This window comes from Oryzias melastigma, linkage group LG13 (genome assembly GCF_002922805.2).
Source record: "Oryzias melastigma strain HK-1 linkage group LG13, ASM292280v2, whole genome shotgun sequence".
In the NCBI taxonomy this organism is placed as follows: Eukaryota; Metazoa; Chordata; class Actinopteri; order Beloniformes; family Adrianichthyidae; genus Oryzias; species Oryzias melastigma.
Genome location: NC_050524.1, coordinates 7,892,350 through 7,914,189, shown reverse-complemented (window position 1 = coordinate 7,914,189; position 21,840 = coordinate 7,892,350). Strand labels below are relative to the sequence as shown.

Genomic DNA, 21,840 nt, shown 5'->3' with positions numbered 1-21,840 from the left:
ATATATATACTGTATATACTTAATATAAATGAAGTATTGTTCTTTTTCGTAAGCAAAAGATAATGACAAAATAACCTTTATTTCAAAAATATGAACAAGATTTCCATGGGGTCTTAAGAACTCATAAAAATAAAAGCCTTTAATTTAGGAATCTGGAAATAATACCTTTAAAAGCCTTAAAAATGTTTGAATTTAATTTCTGACCTCTCAAAAATGTGTCGAATGAACTTCTCCGTTTCACATTTTTTGTCAAACTTCATTTATTGAATCAATTTTGATCCATTAATGAAAATAAACAGCGGTAGAACCAATCATTATGATGCCAACCACAGAGTTAAAAAAGCATCACAGCACAGACCACAAACAACAAGATAAGAAGCTACAGTTTTGACCATAAAACGGGAATAAATGACTAAAACGGGAACTAATTAATAAGATGGGAAACAGGCCGGTCTTAATTTTGATATGCATAGCCTTAAAAAGTCTGGAATGACCCTGTATGAAATAGCTTATAACTTTTAACAGAATTTCACATGTTGTCCTTTCAAAATAAAAGACATCCTGTGTTACAAATTCTGATCCTCACTGCACCAAATGTAGTACTAGATTGTGTAAAGAACAGTTTATTTTACCATTTGTGGTGCATTTAAGACATAGATTTGTAAATCTGATCAACCAAGATTCATTAAGTGACCCTAGTAGTAATAATCTGCTTTATAATCTGGTAGTCCTATGTCTAAAGTGCGAATTCTTGTTGTACTCACTGACCTCCAGTTGTGTTTGTGTGGTAAATGGGGCTCAAATATGTCAAATCTGAATCTTGGAATCAGTTATCTGTCAGCAATATTCAGCCCTGTAAAAGGAGGAGAAGTGACAGATTTATCGCCTCACATACTAGGTGTGGCTAAGTGTTAATTTTAACCTTCGGTCAGGTCTGGCTGCACCGACATTGTCTCGTCTGTAATCTCCTTTTTCCTCCACTTTCTTATCTACCTTTTGAAGAGAGGCAGAGTTTAGCTCCGGCTGGCAGGAAGTGGCTGTTTTGTCAGCAGCAGAAGGTATGCGGGGTAGTGATGTCATCCGCAGAGGAAGCAACCTCGATCGTGACGCCAGATTCAGTGGCTTCTTCCTCTTCCAGCGCTTCCTTCATGCTCTGGCATCCTTCCTTTGAATTCCACTCCGAGCAGGAAGTATTAGTGCTTTCCCCCTTATTGGTAAACATTCTCACTCGAAAAAATTAGGCTTATTTTTTTTATTTATTTTGTTTAGGGGCTGGATAGTGGGGTAGTTGTTAGCACTCTTCCTCACACCTTAGTTTAAATCCCAAGGGACCTTCCTGTGAGGAGTTTGGATGCGTTGTTTTTTCGCCAGGGACTCCGGTTTCCCCCCACAGTCCAAAGGCAAGCTTTATAGGCTAATAGGAGGATCTAAATCACCCTTTAGGTGTGAATGGCAACCTTTGTGACCTTTTGGGATAGGCTCCAGCAACCCAGTGACTCCAAAAGGGATTCAGTGGGTTCAGAAAATGGATTGATAATTTAGCTCACACTTAAAAAAGTTTTTAGTTCAGTTGAACAGAATTATGACTGGAGTAGGACGCACCCTATTTGTTCATTCATTGGATATCCTCTGGTTTATCTATTCAGAATAACAACTCTTTGTCTGCACGGATTGAGTATCTCAAAATGGCACCATAATATTATCAGCAAGGCTGAAGACCAAGGGCACTCTTGAAAATCGTAACAAAGCAAAAATATTTACATATTTTTATCTTTACATACAAGGATTTTACACTAAAGTCAAAAAAATATATAGTTAAAGTGTTCTCTGGATTAAATTGTTTTTAAAGACGCACTCCGATCATTTTTTGATCTAAAAAACGTTCCCAGAGTTCTTCTATTTATGATTATGTCGTTTTTAACCAAAACCAAACAACCTGTGTCATTTTCTTGGACATAGTTTCTCCAGAGCGACAGGAGTTTATTAGAAATTGGCCTCTGAGTTGTTGGCGGGAGTGTTGGCATGGAGTAACCCCGCCCCCCTTCCCCACCCTGTTACTGAAACTCTCTTTTTACACTCCTGCTAGCTTACAGCCCCTCAGGCTAACAGTACTGGTGCAACAAAAACTTTGCCAGAAACCAGCTCAGAATAGAAAAATGAAGACCTACAGGGATTTATTTGTCTACGAGTGGATGAATCAGAAAGGGGCGGGGCATAAAGCCTGTCACTACTATAGGTTTTCTCCAACGGCATTTTTTCGTTTGCCGCTAATTTACAGCAATTTGAATACATTTTTAGCTTAATGTTCTTTGGAAATGTCTTCCATCATGAAAAAAATAGCACAAGAACATGTTAAAAACACAATTTTCACGGGATTTGGTCATTAAAGACTTCTTTGCAATTAAATGAATAAAAGTTATCTCTGCTAATTTTAGAGCTCATACCTGACTGACAGCCTTATAGACAGACATGTATAACTCCCAGAGGAATTAAGATCATCAGAATTTGACATCTGTTCTATAAAACTGTCTTTGACATGATAATTGTAGCGGGCTGCTCAATCAAAGTCAGTCTCTTGGTGAATTATTAGCAGCAGCCTTTCATTGACTGACCATTTTGTTCCCATTTACACTCTTCCAGGTGCTAGCTTCAAAACAAGAACATCTTAATTTTGTATAATGTTAGCAGCATTTCAAGTGTTCAACAGGAATCTCTGCGGTGATGACGGTTCAGAACAGACTGCGTGGGTGTTCTGCCGTCTTTGTTCTGACGGGTTTTTAAGATTTTGCAGGTTTCATCCACTTCTTCTCTACTTTTCAATTGCAAGAACTCGTGCTGCCTTTGGAAGAAATTTTAGAAGAGCTGGGTTTGAAGAAATCCTTTAAAGAAAACTAAATGGATCTTTTATTTAAAAATAAAGTGTTGATTCATCAAATAAAACAGATAGATTTTCTTTTGGGGAAAGAAACACATTTTTGATCTATTTTAAAAGTATTTCTTTAGGTCTTTTAATTATTAGGCCATTTTTGGACATTTTCTAGGACATAGTTTCTGCAGTAGTTCATTAGAAAACCCTCCCCCTCTTCCCCTCCCTGTTGCGGAGGAAACTTCTGACCTGATTTGAATACAGAAATACTCAGAAATGTAATTTCTTTATATAGGTCCTTCATCATCAGTAAAATGCCACAAGAACATGTTAAAAACACCATTTTCATCGGAGTGGGTCTTTAAAGTGGAGTCCTTGTTGGGCCATAAAGCTGCTGGGAAATCCCTGTGTTTGCCAGGTTAAACCGGCGAGCAAATATACCCCCGGCCTACAAAGATGCAGAAGCTGGTCGGGGCAATGGGCGCAAGTTGCCACACAGGCACCCAGCAGTGGTCCACACACTGCATCTTTATCCGGAGAAAGCAGGCAGCAGCCCAGCCCAGTGGCTGTGTTGATCAGAGGCAAAAATATCTCCGGTCCACAGACACAGCTCTGTGCATTTATAGACTGGCATTGTGTCGCACATAGCAGCACTTGCACATATTTTAGCATGGGGAGCTTAGCCAGCACAACCCGGCTCCTGTCTATACGCACGAGCTGCGTGCATGAGTCTGTGTCAGGAAATCAACAGGCACAAGGGCGAGCATTGCATGTAAACACAGAGGTCCTGTGGATGCTGGCTCAATCCTGAGGCATTATTTTCTATTAAAAAAGAAGTGATGGGAATCATTCAGACAGTCTTTTGTCTGCACCGCTGATACGGACACCAATAGAGTGGTGGTGTTGTTTACTCCTTCTGTTAGCGGCGAGTCACGTCACGGCTAGTCTGCATCACCAAGACACCGTTTTATTTACTGGTCGCAACACTGTCTGGGCTTCACATTAGATCCCAGATCACTTTAAATCTCAAATCAGATCCAACAGCTCCAGGATTGTTGGTCCAGTTTTTTAGCACATTTCAGCCAGAGACCAGATAAACCCCTTTTTCCTGATGTTTGGAAGTTAAAGTCCCACTCCGACCATCTTTCGATCTATTCTAAAGATGTTCACTTTATTATCCTTTAATTCCCTGAAGTCTGTTAACTGTTGCTGCAAAAATAATCCCCACTAGCTTACAACCCTAACCTTAACTTTACTGATGCAACAAAAATGGCAATCATTGGAGTTATCCAGCTGTACAGTTTTGAACCAGGCACCAACTTGGACAAGGTCAATGGATAGTCGTCTATGAGTGGATGCATCAGAATGGGGCGGAGACGATCTTTTTCAAGCTGCATTTTTTCGTCTGCATCTGATTCACAAAAATTTGAGTTTAGAAATACTCAGAAAGGCCATTTTGGGCCTAATTTTCTCAAAATATGTCTTCCATTCTCAGAAAAAGGCCAAAAAGTCACCTTAAAAACACAAAAAACACTATTTTTATTGGAGTGAATGTCTCATTTTCCATATTTATCTACTGATTGAATCAATTTAAGGAATCTGTATTTGACATCATGACTGTTTTAGTTCCACTTTGCGCTCTCAGCACCCCCGTACGGTCCTCAGGTCCAGGAAACGGCTCTGTCTGGCACACCTTTGATGGCAGGCTGGTGGTCTGTTGCCTTGGGTTACAGAAAAGACTACATAAAAAGAAAGAAAAGATAGAATGTTTTTATTTTCCACTCTTACTTCTTATGTTATATCTGCAAACTGAATTAATATCAAAGTTTTTTGTCATATCCCAAAAAATTTCAGATTCTATTTTTTAGCCACCAACTCACCAAACATGAGTGAATTTATTCAGACAAATCACCGGAAGTCCTAAACTCCAAGGTTACTTGTTCAGCCAAGTTTTTCTGTCAAAGCTCGCCAAACTGGAGCAAACAATAGATGATTTATTAGACTCCCACAAATTTGTTTTGATTCACAACGAGGGCAAGCCTTAGCTGATGAATTGCTTCTAGGAAATGGAGTAATGCCTTTATCCACTATTGTAATCCCTGTGGGGAGGCCTACCTGGATGAGGCACCACTCTTTCCTTTTTCCTCTTGTTTTGCGCAGACAGACTGCAGAGTTTTGATTAGGAAGTCGCGGCTCTTGAACCCGCCGTTTGCTCCGGCCAGTCCCCCGCTCTGCACCTACACCAGCGTCTCCTCCTGCAGCGTTTCGCCTGTGAACCAGAGGCATGAGTGGCATCAGTATCAGAACCGGCCAGCTCTTCCTGAGCGGATGTAATACGGCAGGAAGCTCGCTAATAGCCACTCTTCTCACACTATCAAAGCGATGAAAGATTCAGGAGTGTCAGCGGCTCGACTGATTGTCATCATTTGCGCAAATTGCACTTAGAAAATAGTGTTTGCGGTGTCTGTTAATTATCAATCCCCACAGCTTAACCAATCAGCTTACTTTTTAAAGGTTGTAGGGAGGCGTGGGGTAAGATTGCCTGCACAGGATTGTGAAAAGGCGATCCAGCCATCAGTAAATACATTTGCAGACAGATTTGCTCCTGCATGACTCGTGTTTTCTGCTCTCCCCATCTGCGCTTTATGACAGTCATATAACTCTGAATCTAACAATGACCACTCTGAGGAGGTACTTTCCTGATGCACATCCTAATAGAATTCTCAAGTGTTGCTGAAAGGCTGCACACTCTCTCCATTAAGTTTTCTACTCTGCCTTCTCTGCAGAGTAACTTTTTGGAAGTTACATCACCAAGTTTGGAAACTTTTTTTTGCTGTATCACAAGTGTTGAAGTATTTGGCGTGCACTAAGGAACCCAAAGGAACAAATGGAGCAGAATATAGGGAGAGGGGAAAATACTCTAGAACTATATCTTAGGGTTCCTTTTTCATTTTTATTTTTAGACTTTTATTTTGTTGAAGCAAAACAAATTTCTTTTTATAACTTCGACAACAGAGGTGCATTTGTGTCGCTCTCGCCTGACAAAACTGGGGCGCTATTCTGTGCTACTTGCTGCTACGCAACACTAATGACAACAATCATTTCCTTTTCTGTAAAAAGTTTTTTGTCCGTCTAATCTAAAGGTATAAATACAAATAAAAATAAAAACCAGAGGCTTTACATTTCCTTTTTCCTCTGCCTTTTATGATCACTGCTGTATTAAGTCTGGTAAATAGGTCAGTGATTATCACAGCCCAATGCAACAGTGGCGGCGATGATAACCTAACAACTGCAAATACATGTAGTAGTCATCACCGTCTGTGAAGATTGCTTTTGTGAAGGTGTATATTATGTTTTGCATCTGTTTGTTGTACAAGTGTAAAATCCGGTTGAAAAAAAGAGAGACTTAATATCCTGTTATGAGGAAATAAACACTGTAAGCTGTTTTGTTTAAATAAAAGGAAACATAATGGAAATACTTGTTTAAATCTGGGTGTATAACTCAGAAGCAAACACTGACTTTTGAGGAGGAGCTCAGCTAAATGTTGCAAAAAGATTTTGATTGATTGATCGATCGATTGATTGATTGATTGATTTACTTGTCATGTCCAAGCTAAACAGCAGGTGTCAAACTCCAGACCTCGAGGACCCATGTCCAACATGTTTTCCAACTAGTCTGCCATTGAAGCTCCTGATTGGCTGAACACACATGACCCAGCGAATCAGCAGCAGATGAGGCAGGATTTTTGGAAAACCAGCCTCGAGGCCTGGAGTTTGACACTCCCGAGCTAAGCAAACAGATAAGGGCTTAAAACCTTGTTTCCAGGGAGCAGTCCGGTCCAGTTTGGTACAGTAAGGAGGAGTGGTATAGTTCATTCTGGCAAGCGTTTCCGCTCAGTTAGGCCTCAGTTCCATTGAGCAGTATGTTTTCATGGCGCATGCGTGGTATAGACCGCATGTCACTGTAGTGCGGCGACTGGAAAAGTAACAGCTGAGGTCATCCAGCAGCAAGGACTGTTTGGAGTTCCATCGTGGACCAGACCTTGCTGTTGATTGCAGGCATTTTCAATACAGACCAAAAGAGTACACAGGAAACTGCAAAAACCAGAATGTTTACAAACGTTGGAAACTTTAGCTTAAATTAGCACTATATTGGTGCTTTCTAATGTCGTCATCACTTTCTGTGGTTACAACGGCACCTACAACTGATAGGGGCCCCACGAGGTACGGTTTGGTACTGTTTGAATGGGTCCATTTTACAATAGAAATGCTAAAAATACAGGACCGTACCAGACGCAGGAGGTATATATTTGCATAAACTCCTTTTCTACTACCTAACTATGTAAAGCATTGCTTTTTTTGTTCTTACACCTTTTGATGCTATCAACTTTTACTCCCTAATAGAATTTGATCCTCTTTGCTATCACTGTACTTTCCTCTGTACCCAAAGCTGTGGACCTTGTGTTCGTCTAATGATCACAGGTCATTAAGTGTATCTGACACAGCAGGCTAAACCTACTGCAAGCCTATCTCTGGATGACTTTGTGGTCTGGGCGAGTGGTAGTTCATTGTCATTTGTTGCCTCACCGTCTCACCTGGAGTTAAGTGCTCAGCCTCATGCTGTTGTTAAGTGGGCAGACATGCTGAGCTGGTGTTAGACTAATAACAAGTTTGCACGTTTTCTGTCTTAACCGCACCGCTCTAATTCAGCCAGACTCAGCACAAACCTCCAGACGTGACCAAGCTGCAGCTTTAGGGCTACTTACCAAGAGCACACAATAGCCTATAGGTTGTTGCCATCCATGCTTGCAGACATTACACAAAAAAAATAGTTGGTCATAGTTCAAATGTGCACTTACTGCACAGGCCTTATAGCTAAAGGAAATGTCTGTTCAGGACAGCACCGTTTCTTTAATGAGTTCAGTGGAAACGGTTCAGGGAAACCACATCTTCACTTTTATCTGTTCCATATCTCTGGTGAATGTACATGAAGCTATGGTAGCTGGCGTGCAAGATCGTACCTGCTGCATGCTTTCAGCCAAGGAGGGAAGAACGTTGCTGCACTAGAACCCTGACTGTATGAGCTTTGCAGCTGAGGTTTCACTTGTGGCTTCACATGATTCAAAGCAGCAGTGCGTGTAGGAGGTGTTGCACTCCTCAGGGGACTTTTTTCATTAGACGGGTTGACATTTGAGTTAGTTCTGAGAGCGTCAGCAGCTTGGTCAGTGTGCCAAAGAAAGTTGTTGGCACACTGTCACCATTTTTCACAGATTCTTGCAGCTGTTATAAAAAAAAATGTACACAATAAAAAAAATGAACCACAATAACGGGTGACAGAAATAAAACCTTACCTGAAGTCTGTGGGAAAATGCGTTTGAACTTTTTCACTTCCTGGTTGACCTCAATCTCAGCATGATTTGACATCACCAAACCCAGGCAGGCCTTTCTGCAATGAGCAAACTGCTGGGGCCAACAAATGCACTTCCTAAAGGTTGATTTGAAAGCTGAAGTAACTGGAGCCAATGCGGTTCACAAAGTAACCACTAGTTGGCCTGATCTATTCACTCTGGTGATAAAAAGGCCAGCTGAAAATGCTCTTCATTGGATCCAAAACCTTATTCGCCGACATATTTAGAATATCGATAGTTACTGATCTCCTTTTTTTCTGTTCATTAATCATCTTGAACCTTGTTATTGTATTATTTTTTTAAAGCAAGTGAGCATGCAAACATAGCTTTGAAATGTCAAAGTGGTGGCTCATAGAGCCTGAAAGCAGTCATAGAAACATACGTAGAAATGTGTTTTGAACGCAGAAGCTGGAAATTTGAACATAAACTTTATTACATAGGAGTGGTCACTTGAACGGGTGTTGCTGAGGGCCGTGTGAGCGTTGCTTTAAGATAGACAGTTGGCCATCAAATCTTCACCTGTAGAACAGGTGTTCTATTTACTATCGGCTTGTTTGTCTCTGTTATTTACCCCTTTGCTAGAAACAAAGTCAGCTGCAATCTGATTTTAAGCCTTTTATTTGCAGTCACTAGTACATAATATAGAAAGTCAAACAGTTAGACCCTATAAGGCAATAATAGAGCCAAAAAGTTGTGGCAGGAAGTTCCCATTGGCTCCAAAAAGCCAAAATCCCATTGGGTACGTCGAACTCACTACTTAGTACAGTAAATAGTGAGTCAGCCATTTTCTTGTGTTGTCTTAATCTATACTTCTAAAATTGAATGCTCTAGTAATTTCCCAGAATTCTAATCCTCTAATCCCCCTTTTTAATATTTTTCTGTTGAGCAAGTTATTAAAGTTATAAACTGGCCAATAAAAGTATGTGGTCTCACGTCAAACATTTGAAACATTAGATTGACAGATTCTCCCCAGCCCGAATTCAAGTGATAGGGGTGTGGCCTTCCAACAAGCTCACTCCTGATTGGCCACAGTGGTTGCCATAGCTCACGCCTAATTCAGACCAATCATGCTTACTGACATTGTCTGGCTCCAACAATTGTGAAAAAAATGGCAACTGAATTTCGTTGGAGCAGGAAGTAAGCCATTTGCCATGAATGATGTCACACTCACTTGGTCCAGTTCTCATGTACAGCCCCCATTTAGTCTGGTCCAATTGACATTTCCAGCCAGTGCAGAAAGATATGCCTTAATGGTGCTATATCTGTTAACCCCTGACAGAAAGGTAAATGAAGCCTTGTTTCCACTGAGTGGTGCGGTCCGGTCCGGTTTAGTGGAGGCAATTCAGGTGAGCGTTTCCACTCAAAGTTAGGCCGCCATGGTGCATGTAGGGTGAAGCTAATGTAACCCCAACATGTGTCCTCTTTCTTTTGTCGTAATGACTTTCAGCCAATCAACAGGTTTCAGCAGTTGCTGTTCCCTAACCAACATGGTACGGTTCGGTCTGGCTTAATGGGTCCATTTTATAATGGAAACTCTCAAAATTCTGGACTGGAAGGTATTGAAAACAATGTTTTTAAAGTCCATAGTTTTTTGTGTAGCCCCCTCTGTCACACAACCCTTGTGTCTCGGTTTCTTAAACATTTTCCACATCAAACGCATTCTCCTCACACCACCCAGACGCCCATACTACAGCCGCTTGTTGAGTCACCGCACTGCCATTCATGTAGTTTGGTTTCCGCAGTCACGCAACAAAGTGAACATCACTTTCATTTAATGAGTACACTCTGACAACAGGCCTTAGCATGTGTTGCTAAACATAAACCTCCCTTTGCTGTTTTGGGGGGGGCTAGAATTTGCGGTGTCCACTTGGCTCACACATCTGCGGCTTTGCATTCCATGGCTTTTTCTCCGCTTACCAACCGCCATGTTTCCTCTGAGACAGGAAGTCAGCTCTGTTTCCTGTCACAGTCTTCTTTCATGTGGTCACTTCCTCGGGCTTTGCCAGGACCACTCTGCGCTGTTGACTCAGATCGGTGGTGGTGCTCCTGATGGCGGGGCCAGGAACAACATAGCAATTAAATTAAATATGAAACTATCAAATTGAATAAAACCTTATATCTATATAATATTTTTTTAGCTGGAAGCAGCATTATGGGTTATTTAGGTACAAGATAGTCGGTTTTTATCAAAACAACTTTTTTTTGTCACATTTGGTGGCTAAAAAAAGCGTGATTATCATATTTTTGCTCAGCTTTAGATACAAAAGTCCCTCTGCGACAGTAACCAAAGTTCACTCCTGTGAAGTTGTGGGTTTTGTAACCTTGCTAAAGAATGTTGATTGTGATGACTGCCTGGCTGGGAATCCTGCATTTACTGTTTCCTAAAAGATACTAACAAGTTGGCTGCGATTACAGTTGAACTTTGCACGGTGATTAGCTGGAATGTTTAGATTCCTGTGCTCTGCAGCCAGAGATAAATCCATGTCACACATTGTCTTAGATTGCAAAAGAAGACCCAAAAAGTGAGGGAAAAAAAGGAGTATGCAGTGCATAAGTAATAAATGAAAGTGGTTTTTATTCATGCATGTGAGTGGTGTCTCTCGGTGGGTGATTATCTTCATGTCGATGACTTCATTCCCGATTGCGTGTGATTTCAAACCGCTGTGTATCGATGTCTTCTACCAAAAAATCAAAACCACGCTGTGCTGCTGTTTGACAGTCGTGCAGTCGTTGTGTTCTGGAAAAAAAAGGAGCTGGCAAGCTCACAAACACACAAAAACAGTGGGAGACGAGACTTTTCCATCGGCCACACCAGAGAGACTCAGCCACACGGAGTGCTGCCCAGTACTCCCATCAATTTATGACAGCTTCTCTTTACATCAAACTGTAGTTGTTTTTTTAAATCCTCTTGATCATTTTGTTTTAACTCTAAAGCTGAGGCTTCGACTGTGAGCTTCTCCTTCCTGTCATCAGGATGATGGAGGGCTGCAACAGGACATCCCGGCGTCTGTGCGCACATTGCAGTCATTCCTTGTTGCAGCACGGCAGAAATCAGCAGCACTCAGCAGTCATGGGAAAGGAAAGCTCATGACCCGACTCCACTTCTCTCCTTTTGTCATAGCCACCCAAATGCAGCGGGAGGAGAAAGAGGGGGGGTGGAAAAGCATAGTCTAATCAGCAAAGGGCTGTCATGTATCTCAGATCATGCAAACTAGCCAAAAACTATTGGCTAAGGCAGCTGGGTGATTCGATTCAGAGGTAATTACATTCATTTGTAAAGGACTTTTGTTCTCACAGCCTCTCTTATGCTTCGAATACGGAGTCAGAGATGGGAGACCGAGAAGCAGAGGTGAAGAAATGAGGCAGGAAGTTGAAAGGTGTCGTTGCAGCTGAAATGAGACACAGTTTCGGCTTAATAGTGATGCATTTCACCTAAATCTGTGTATCTTTCATTTTTTAAATTAAAATCAACAATGAAAAAACAAAAAAACAACTGATTTATTTGATTATTAGTTTCTAAAATGTTATAGAAAAATGAATAATGATTTTTTTTTTCATTTTCCTATGCGTGATAACTTAAACATGTAGCAAATTCTTTTTTTTGCTATTTCATCCATAAAGCGGTTGTTTTTTTCCCCCCATTTTTTTTTATTTGTGTATTTATTCAGCTATTATTTAACCAAGAAAAACATCCCATTGAGATCCACTGGTCTCTTTTTTAAGGGAGTCCTGGTCAAGAAGCAAAAGTGACACACACCCAAGACATGTCATAGAATTAAAATACAAAAAAAAATACAATAAATACAAATTAATTAATTATTTAAAACAGCTAGAGGTTTGTAGTTTAATTTCCAGGTCTTTTATAATGACATTAAACTGTTGCAAAGTTATGAGCTTTGAAAGTTAAATTGTTGATTTTATTTGAATTAAAAAAGAAGATCTCTTCTTTTAAAAGGATTCATGCTGATGAGGCAAAAAAAAAGTATTTTACTGAAGGATGTCACTTAGTGCCCCTCTCTTATTATCTATTGAGCTATTTTAAAGTGTTTTCAGTTGTTTTTAATTATGATTATGCAGTTTTTAGACAAAATTAAGAATTTAGTGTTGTTTTCTAGGACATAGTTTCTGTAGAGCGGCTGGAGGTCATTAGAAATTCACCTCTGAGTTGTGGGCAGGACTGTTGGCATGAAGTGTTGGTGCGACCCCGCCCCCCCTTCCCACCCCTGTTGTTGAAAGCTCAAAACATGGGGCAGCGTATTTTAATAATAATAAAAATAATAATACACTCTTTTCTTAACAACATTTATTCATCTGTTCCTAATTCACAACAATTTGAAGAATGAAATACTCAGTAATGCATTTTTTAGCTTAATTTTCTGTATATATGTCCTCTGTCATCCAAAAAATGCAGCAAGAACATGTTAAAAACACCCAAAATTGTTAATTTAATTGGAGTGCATATATAAGGTTAAGCCACATGTTCAAATTTGGGTCCAGTTTTATTTATTTATTTATTTATTTTGGTCGCTGTTAATTGCTGCTATCCAAAATGAGCAAAAAAAAAAATAGAAAAATTGATATTTAAAGCCCAGAAAAAAATTCCTCTTGTGCTTTTCAGGGTTAAAATCATGCAATGCTAAAAAAGATTTTCTTCTCACACTGTTGCAGCAGATTCCAGTGAGGATGCTTCAGAAAAATGTGTTACCCAGAGGGTCTGCAATATTGTCCAGAAACTTTAGCAACTTATGCAACATTGTGCTTTGTAATATGAGCTGTGGAGCCAGCTGTTTCTTACTAATTTCTTTTTTTTCCCTTGAATCACCACAAAAAAAAAATGAAAATGAACCATGGTTTAGAAATTGGAGGACGCACTCCTCTTCAAGAAGTTTGGTCCTTTGCAAAGAGCTGTCTGTTTTTCCTGGAAGAATGTAGGAAAATAAATAGGCTGAAATGGCAAATGGACTGTATTTATGTTGTGCTTTTCTGGTCCTAATGATCACTCAGAGCACTTTTACTCTACGAGCTCCGTTCACACAGCGCTCTCTCAGTCTATACAGTGTTTGCTTTAGCCTACAAAGTGCTTTTTCTCTCTTTGTCACACAAGCTCAGACACTGATGACTGGTTTCACTGGCTTGCTCAAGGACACTTTGACAAGTAGACTAGCCAGGGCTTGAATCACCTTTTGGCGGATAACAGCTCAATAAACATCAGAAATTGTCCACATCATGCTGAGAAACAATCATTTATATTTATATATATATATATATGACAGATTGTTGTCACTTTAGCTAATCCATTGTCACCCCAGTGTTTGGTCTGCCATCTTTTTCTTCATCCTCTCTGATGACTAGTGCATCACTGAAGTGACAAGTCAGCGACAGCGACTGCAGCAGTGGGTTCCAGCTGGAAACATGGCAGTGAGGATGAGGAGGCGCAAGGGTGAAGGCAGAGCTCAGGCCGCAGACTGCGAGCCAGATGTGAAGCGGTGACTCACAGCAGGCAGCGGGCCCGATGACGCGCACACTAAGCTCTGCGTGCGAGTTGTGTGCGCTCGCTGGGAGTTCCAACCTTTCCTTCAAAACAACCCCGCTTTCCGCAGGCTCAGTAATGTCTGGACAAGGCTCATTACTTCATGTTGAGTCGCGGACTCATGAATGATGCGGGGCAGAGTGTGAATTATTCTCGGAGGGTAAACAGTTTGCAAAAGCAAAGTTTTGAGAGCTGCAGAGAAACAGGGTGTCACTCTGGGGAGTTTGCTCAGCAGACATTTGCCCGATATTCTCGCCCTTTTGTTTGCCCTGTTTTTATAACGCTTCACTGGGTTCCTGCTCAAAAATTAGTTTTTCCACCGCTGGTGTCACTAAGCCACGTCAGAGCCCGGCGTTATTGTCTGTGCGAGGAGGAAAGATTAGTCTGTTTCCTCCCTTTGATTTTGAGCTGGTTTTGACGAGAAACAAAGTCAGGTGGAATGTGACTGTTTTTCTAACGATGTTTCCCTTCTTTTGTGAGGAAAACACGGACCGTTCATTTCTTCAGGTCCATGAAGCTCATTCGTTTTTTCGGAGGTTGGAGAGTAAACAGAAATGACCTTAAATAGCTCTCCTTTCCCCTCATAACTCAGATATCAAGGGGAGGGTGAACTAATGGATTTGCACTTGTATGATAAAGTACATCTGAAGAGTTTTGTGAAAAAAAGTCTCATTTTTTTTCTCCTCCCTAATCTGCTCTGCAGAACTCCATCAGACACAACCTGTCCCTGCACAGCCGCTTCGTCCGCGTCCAGAACGAAGGGACGGGGAAGAGCTCGTGGTGGATGCTCAACCCGGAGGGGGGGAAGAGTGGAAAGTCCCCACGGCGCAGGGCAGCCTCCATGGACAACAACAGCAAGTTCACCAAGAGCAAAGGAAGAGCAGCAAAGAAAAAGGTAACCTCCCGCAGACACGAGACTAGACATCACAGCAAGAAAAAATCATGAATTTTAATCTGCCACTAATTAATCATGATCTGTAATTAATTCATCAAATCCATTTTTAATCTAACCTAATAATGGCTGTCAAAAGCCTAATTTTGAGGTATTTTCATTTAAATTTGTGATTTGTGATTATTAATTCACCTGATGGAAATACATCAATTTAGAACAAAATTATCAAAATTTATTGAAAAAAAAACAGATTTCGCGCTTGGAGGAGGTGGTTTCTTGAGGAGTATCGAAATTGACGTATTTCAAAAAACTGCAGTGGAAACAGTTTATTTCTGATAAAATGAGTCATGTGACCAACAGTGACTGCACCACCAGAGGTCCCACAGTATTATAAAGCTCATCAAAGGTTGAGATCAACAGTTCCTCTGTCAAACCACGATTTCCCAAATCTCTTCATCTATAGCCGCTTACCGCTCCATAGTCTGAGTAAGATGATGATGAGCGCTATTGCTGTGGCAGAAATGTGAAAATACCTGCTGTAAATCATAGTATTGTTTATTTTTGAATCATGCGAGTTGGTTTGTGTTTATTCGCATGATTATGATTTAATGGAAACAGGGTCAATGCAATTTTTTTTTTATATTTCAGGAATTTCAATAAAGTTTTGGACATATGCATAGTGGAAAGATCAAAATACTACTAGAAACTGACTTTATGAAGTGGTTTTCCTGTTATAACAGGCTTCCAATCTTTACTTTTACAACACCAATGGATGTTATTGTCAATTTTCAAACAATTAAAAAAAAACACAAATTTAACACTTTAAGAAAGAGTAATAACACTTCTGAACAATCCTAAAAAATACTTGCTCTACACTTCATATTACAACAGTGACAGGCCATTTTTATCATGATTTTACAACTTTATTCTTGTAAAATTACAAATTTTCTTATAATTTTACAACTTTATTCCAATAAAATTACACATTTTTTTCTTATAATTTTACAACTTCTTCCAATGAAATTACACATTTTTCTTGTAATTTTATAACTTTACTCTAATAAAATTACACATTTTCTTATAATTTTACAACTGTATTCCAGTGAAATTACACATTTTTCCTTATAATTTTAATTTTCCAATAAAATTACACATTTTTCTTGTAATTTTATAACTTTACTCTAATAAAATTACACATTTTCTTATAATTTTACAACTTTATTCCAATGAAATTACATATTTTTCCTTATAATTTTAAACTTTATTCTTGTAAAATTAAGAAATTTTTCCTATAATTTTGCGACTTTAATCTTGTAAATGTATTTATTTTTCTAAACATTATCTTGGCCTTAAAACTCCGTTGTATAAAGCAGCACATGGTTTAAATTGATTTGTGGTTGTGTTGATACACAGTTGACGTCCTGCTCTCCCCACAGCTGTGCCAGCAGGGTGGGCCAGACGGGGGTGCAGACAGCCCGGGCTCCTACTCCAAGTGGCCTGGCAGCCCAAACCCCCACAGCAATGACGACTACGATGCGTGGAACAGCTTCAGGCCCAGAACCAGCTCCAACGCCAGCACTCTGAGCGGCCGCCTCTCGCCCTTCATGCCCGAGGACGAACTGGGCGAATCTGACGTGCATATGGGGTACCCAGGGGCCCCGGGGGCCAAGATGACCGCCACGTTGCCCAGTCTCACGGAGATGACGGGACACAGTTCCGAGAATGTCATGGAGAACCTTCTAGACAACCTGAACTTGCTCTCGCCTAACAACTCTCAGGTTGGCGGGGGCGCTGGGACCCCTGGCTCCTCCCAGTCCTCCCCGTCCTCGATGATGCAGCCGAGCCCCGGCTACCCGGCTTACAGCTCCCCCAGCATGGTCCCGCAGTCGCAGCAAGACTATCACAAGTGTGTGTACGGCCAGTCGGGCCTGTCCCCCATGCCGCTGCAGACGCTCACGGAGAACAAGCCCGGCTTCGGGCCCGGTATGGGTCAATACAGCTGCCCCGCCGGGCTGCTGAAGGAGTTGCTGACGTCAGACACCGACCAGCACAGCGAGCTCATGCCATCGGTGGACACCGTGGTGTCTCAGACCAGCGGGGGCCGCATGCTGCCGCCGTACAGCAGCAGCCAGCACGCGGCCAAACTCATGGCGGGAGGGAACGGCCGCCCACACTGCCTTTCTCACGGCCATCCCCACAACGTGCACAGCCACGCTCCGGCCTCCTCGCCGGCCATGAACGGACAGTTGCTCATGTCTCTGAACTACAGCGGGGGCAACGCTCGTTTGCAAGCCGCTAAAAACGCCATGCAGATGCCTTACGGCCTGTCCGGCCACCTCAGCGGGGGAGGCATGCCCGCCGGCTTCTGCCCCATCAGCACCAACGGATACGGCCGACCCGGCATGTCGGCGCCCTCGCACACAGAGAAACTGCCCAGCGACCTGGACGATATGTCCATCGAGAAGTTCGAGTTCGACATGGAGACCGTTCTCCATGACACGCTTATGGACGGAGACTCTCTGGACTTCAACTTTGAGCCGGTGGTGGCCCAACAAGGCTTCCCTCACGGAGTTAAGACCACCACGCACAGCTGGGTGTCCGGGTAGAGACAGGAACCAAATCTCACACCTCAGGTGTGTTCCTGTTCCAAAATTACTTCTCAGACCAGATCACGTAAGCAGCTGTGGATAAAACCACCATCAGAGCCCCCTGAAGACACAACCAGGTTCAAAATATATCAAAGTGCCAAACTATTTTTTGTTTTTTGCCTTAACCCAGGAGCCAAGCTGAAACACATGTTTTGAATTCACACACTCAAGGTTACAGATATTGTACAGTGGTGCAAAAAACACATCCTCATCAACAATCTATGAGAGCCGCGCACTGTTTACTGTCAATCAAGCCTTTTGCTTGGAAAACTGATTACTGCGGATGGCGGTAATCAGGCTGATAGAGATTTCCCACAAACCCTCGTGTGTTGTTACAAAATTAACACATCTGAATGTACATAATGTAATCAAAGAGTTTGTAAAATTGCCTTCTCTGTTGTGTATTTTTTAAGTTTGTACATAGTGTTTACAGAAAGGAAGATTGCAGCAGAAGAGTTCACAGAGAAAACTGGACCTTTTTTTTTTTTAATTGCAGGTCAGTTAGGCTGAAATACGGTTTCTAAATTTCTTGTACATTAAGAATGTATCTCAAAAATGATGTAGTCAATGTTTACTAGATTTAGAATATATTTGAGAGCTAAGTTATTTGTGGCTTACATGAGAATTGTTCTGTGTTACGTGTCGCTCTGAACCTTAATACCACAGGGGCCTATTTATTGTGCCTAACAATGTAGAAACTGACTGCAGGCTTGAAGGGTTTCAATGTTTATGGTCCAGAAGATATACAAAGCGAGCAGTCTTGAAGAAGAGAAATCTTTATTTTCTACGTCCTGCATTCGTCTTTCTGTAAAAGTCAAGAAAAATATGTAAACTGTTATAGTTGAGGTTTCCTGGACATATTTTTTGGGGGGAGGCGCTGTGAATATTTACAAGGTCAATATGTTTTGAATTAAAAAATCTTCTCAGCGCTTCTGTTGTTGTCATGCAAGTGCATCCTGTGCCCTGTTCAGTTCCAAAGCTTGTTTTTATCTGCTTTGTTTTTAAGGATTATTGAAAAAAATTGTAATTTAGTCCAAAGTACACCGCTAACACCGTCTTAAAGAACAGCCTTACTAGCTCTTACAAGTTCCCCCTCCCTGCTACCTCTGCTAACACTGCCGGTAACGCATCTCCCTACTGCAACAGTCGCCCTGTTTTCAGCATTTTGTTGCTGCATTTGCTACTCAAGGTGCCACTGAGTGTTAGATTTCTGACCTGTATATTTGTATATTTTCCCACTTATCACCACTTTAATCTTTTAGCCTGTCCTTGTTAAAATGTGAAGACCAAGTGGCCTAAAGTTCAAAATTCATACTAATCATTTATGAACCATTCCATCCGACAACATCAAGAACTCTGTGGATGCAGAATACTTTTGGATCCAAGTGGTCTGACGTTAGTGGAGCCGGTTATTAAAATAATAATTGTGCCATTTTTTGATACAAGCACCAAATTTGGCATGGATGTACTTTAGGGTGTGGCCTTTCAGAAAAGAAAGTCACCCACGAGAAAAGTTTAAAGGCTGCAGTTTGTGCATGATGGGTCGCCAACCCTCGGGACGTGGTAAGTGCAGTAATGGACGGGTAAGGGTTAGGGTTGTGGTACCAGTCCGCGGCCTGAGGGTTGGGGATCCCTGATTAGTGTATACATTTTTTCCCTGCCTGTGGCCCGGTATCAAGCGACCCTCAGACTGGTACCGATTTACAGCCTGGAGGTTGGGGACCACTGATTTAATAATTTATTTGTCAAAAAATGAGTTGGGGACACTCAAAGCATCAAAAAGTGACACGGAGGGGACCTGAACCATACGTCTATATGACGAATTGGGAGTGAGAATGCGTTGCTATGGCCACCATCTTTACAAATGGCCGCCATTTTGGCTTTTCTCATGGTTACAGTGCTTTTCTGAAACAGGGGATCCAAAGGAACATCTATGCCAAATGTGTTGCTTGTACTGCAAAATGCACAATGTGTCTAAAATCTTAACCTAACCGGCTCTGCTGCAAATTGGGAGTCATAAAAAAATGGTGATTCTTACCACATCTACAGATGGAGGAGTCAGTCAAGAAGCTGCTGTGAGGCTGAGTTGCCAAGTGTTGCCTTTCTTACCCAAACATGCCATTGTGTACTTTGGCCAAATTTGCCTTTACTGTCACATTTCTAGCATTTTAGCATGTTTTCTGAGCTATATGGAAAAAAGAAAAAAAAAATATATATATATATATATATACATTTGTGCCGGTCACTCAAGTCAGGATCAATTGTAATAAATCTATAAAACTGACTTTAAAAAGTAAAGAGCTGTACTAAGTAAATTATATCTCTACATTTTTCAAATGATTGAAACTATGCATTGTATTCTTTAACTTTATGTTGCTACTGTTTTATTTTCTTCTTTTTCTTGAACTTTAAACAGATATTTTAATGTAAGATAGCGCTGTGAGATGTTATTGTGTTGTTGTTGTCGAAACTCAATGTTTTAAAAGGTTATATGGGGGGAAAATAAATGAAGTTTATTTAGAAAATAGTTGATACAGTGATTGATACGCTAAGCTTTTGTTAACTGACAAATGTTGTTTTATTGTATTCTGCTATGGTTTTTAGAAAAAACAGCATCAAAAAGCAAATTATAAAAAAAAAAAAAAAAAACATTTTTAAATGAGACAATATTTATTCATCCGAGAAGTCCTGAGAGGTGCAGATTTTGGACCAATTTAGATATTGCACTTTTGCTTACATTTTATAACAAAGGGCTCCTCGTAAAATGAGGAAGAATTCCAATTACATATTTTAGAATACAAATCTGTTACATTTATCTTATACAGAAGTAAAATGTAGTTGTGTCATGTGATTTGCAATCAATGAGAAATCTGTAAATTGTTCAATATTAATGTTTTAAAACCTAAATAAATGTATTTCTGTGTAAAAATGACTTGTTGAGTTTTTCAAAAATCGATGAGGGGTTCTTTAAAAGTGATGTTTACATGCTTAATATTTCTATTTTGCTATACACAACAAGATTTCTTTCATTTGTTATTATTTAGTCTGTAATATCAGCGTTTTGGTAGCTGAAAAACATCAACTTATCATAGCTTCTATACCGTGTTTGATAGCTTTAAGATCAAATGGCATTTTGATGTCCTCTATCCACAAGACATGTTATGAGAAGTCTAGTACTTTGTGTAGATGCAGTTTTAGGTATATTGGTCATATTTTGCTTTCTTTCTTTTTTATTTTTATTTTTAATTTTTACACCAACCCAGCCTAGTTCTACAAATCCTAGTTGCAAACCATGCTTTTCGTAGTCCTTTAAAGCTCCACTCCAACTTTATTTTTCCTTTTGTAAAAGTGTTTCCAGTGGTCTTTTAATTATGATTTTTAGCAAATTTTATCAAAATCAAAAAGCCTGTGTTGTTTCTTAAGACATATTTTCTGTCTGTTCTGGATTGGGGGCTGGAATGCGCAGAATTACGCTGATATCTCATCATCCCTTTGTTCACACACTCTCCTGCTAGCTTACAGCCCCTCACAACCCCAAGCTAAACATTAGAGTAAAATGGCTAGCAATATTGGAGGAATGGAACCGTAAAGTTTTGGTCCAGATGCCAGCTTGGACAAAGACGTACAGAACAAAGAGACTTTTGCCCGGACCTTGCAGTTGCTGGGTCACAAACCCGAGCATTTTCAAACCGCGGGCTTCTGTCTACTCCTGATCCCCCCCTGATCCATTGCGACTTGTACAAAGAAAAGTTCTTGTGGCATTTCTTTGCAGAAGGAGGACATATAGAAGAAAAATTTGCCTAAACTTGGATTTTTGGGTATTTGTTCATTTAAATCAGCGCAAATCTGGAGCAGACAAAAAAAGTTTGACAGGAGCATATTTGTAATTTAGAATACCCCCAGCTGCACCACTATCATGATGAATCCACTTGTAGACAAACAGATCCATGAACGTCTTTGTTTTCCACGTTCGAGCTGCGATCTGGCTGAGATCTGTACAGCTAAATAGCTCTGATATTGCTCGTCATTTTTGTTGCATCAGTGAAGATAGGTTGGAGCTTTGAGCTACTGGGAGAGAACGTAAACAAATGGATAATTACCTCTAATGAACTCCTATCACTCTCCAGAATCTATGTCTTGGAAAACAACACAGGTTTTTTTGAATTATTATTATTTTGGCTAAAAATGGCATAATCATAATTAAAAGACCGTTGGGTTTGCGGATGCAGAAATCCCAGTCCAAGGACAACGGTCTTTCCTTTTCCCAACATTATATACAATATATACAAATATTATTTTCGTGAGAGAAACGAAGACACACTGCCAAAGGGCGGTCCTAGAATGACATAATGAAATGGGCGGCACCCACACGCAACAGTGGGCGTAGCATCAGGAATAGAGAAAAAACTCACAAAAAATAACTAATATTTCATAAATAATTTGTTCTTTAGTGTCCCAAAGTTAATATATGATCATATATATGTATATAGTTTACT

General features: G+C 40.5%; 1 protein-coding gene across 1 annotated transcript in view; it reads left to right on the top strand.

Moving 5' to 3' along the window:
- The window catches only part of foxo1a (forkhead box O1 a), a 31,529-nt gene extending 11,253 nt beyond the window's left edge, over positions 1 to 20,276 (top strand). Inside the window, exons 2-3 of the mRNA XM_024277533.2 lie at positions 14,508 to 14,699; positions 16,133 to 20,276. Of these exons, the coding sequence (XP_024133301.1) occupies positions 14,508 to 14,699; positions 16,133 to 17,302 (1,362 nt within the window). The 3' untranslated portion in view covers positions 17,303 to 20,276. The remainder of the gene's footprint in view (positions 1 to 14,507; positions 14,700 to 16,132) is intronic.
- The last annotated feature ends 1,564 nt before the right edge of the window (positions 20,277 to 21,840 follow it).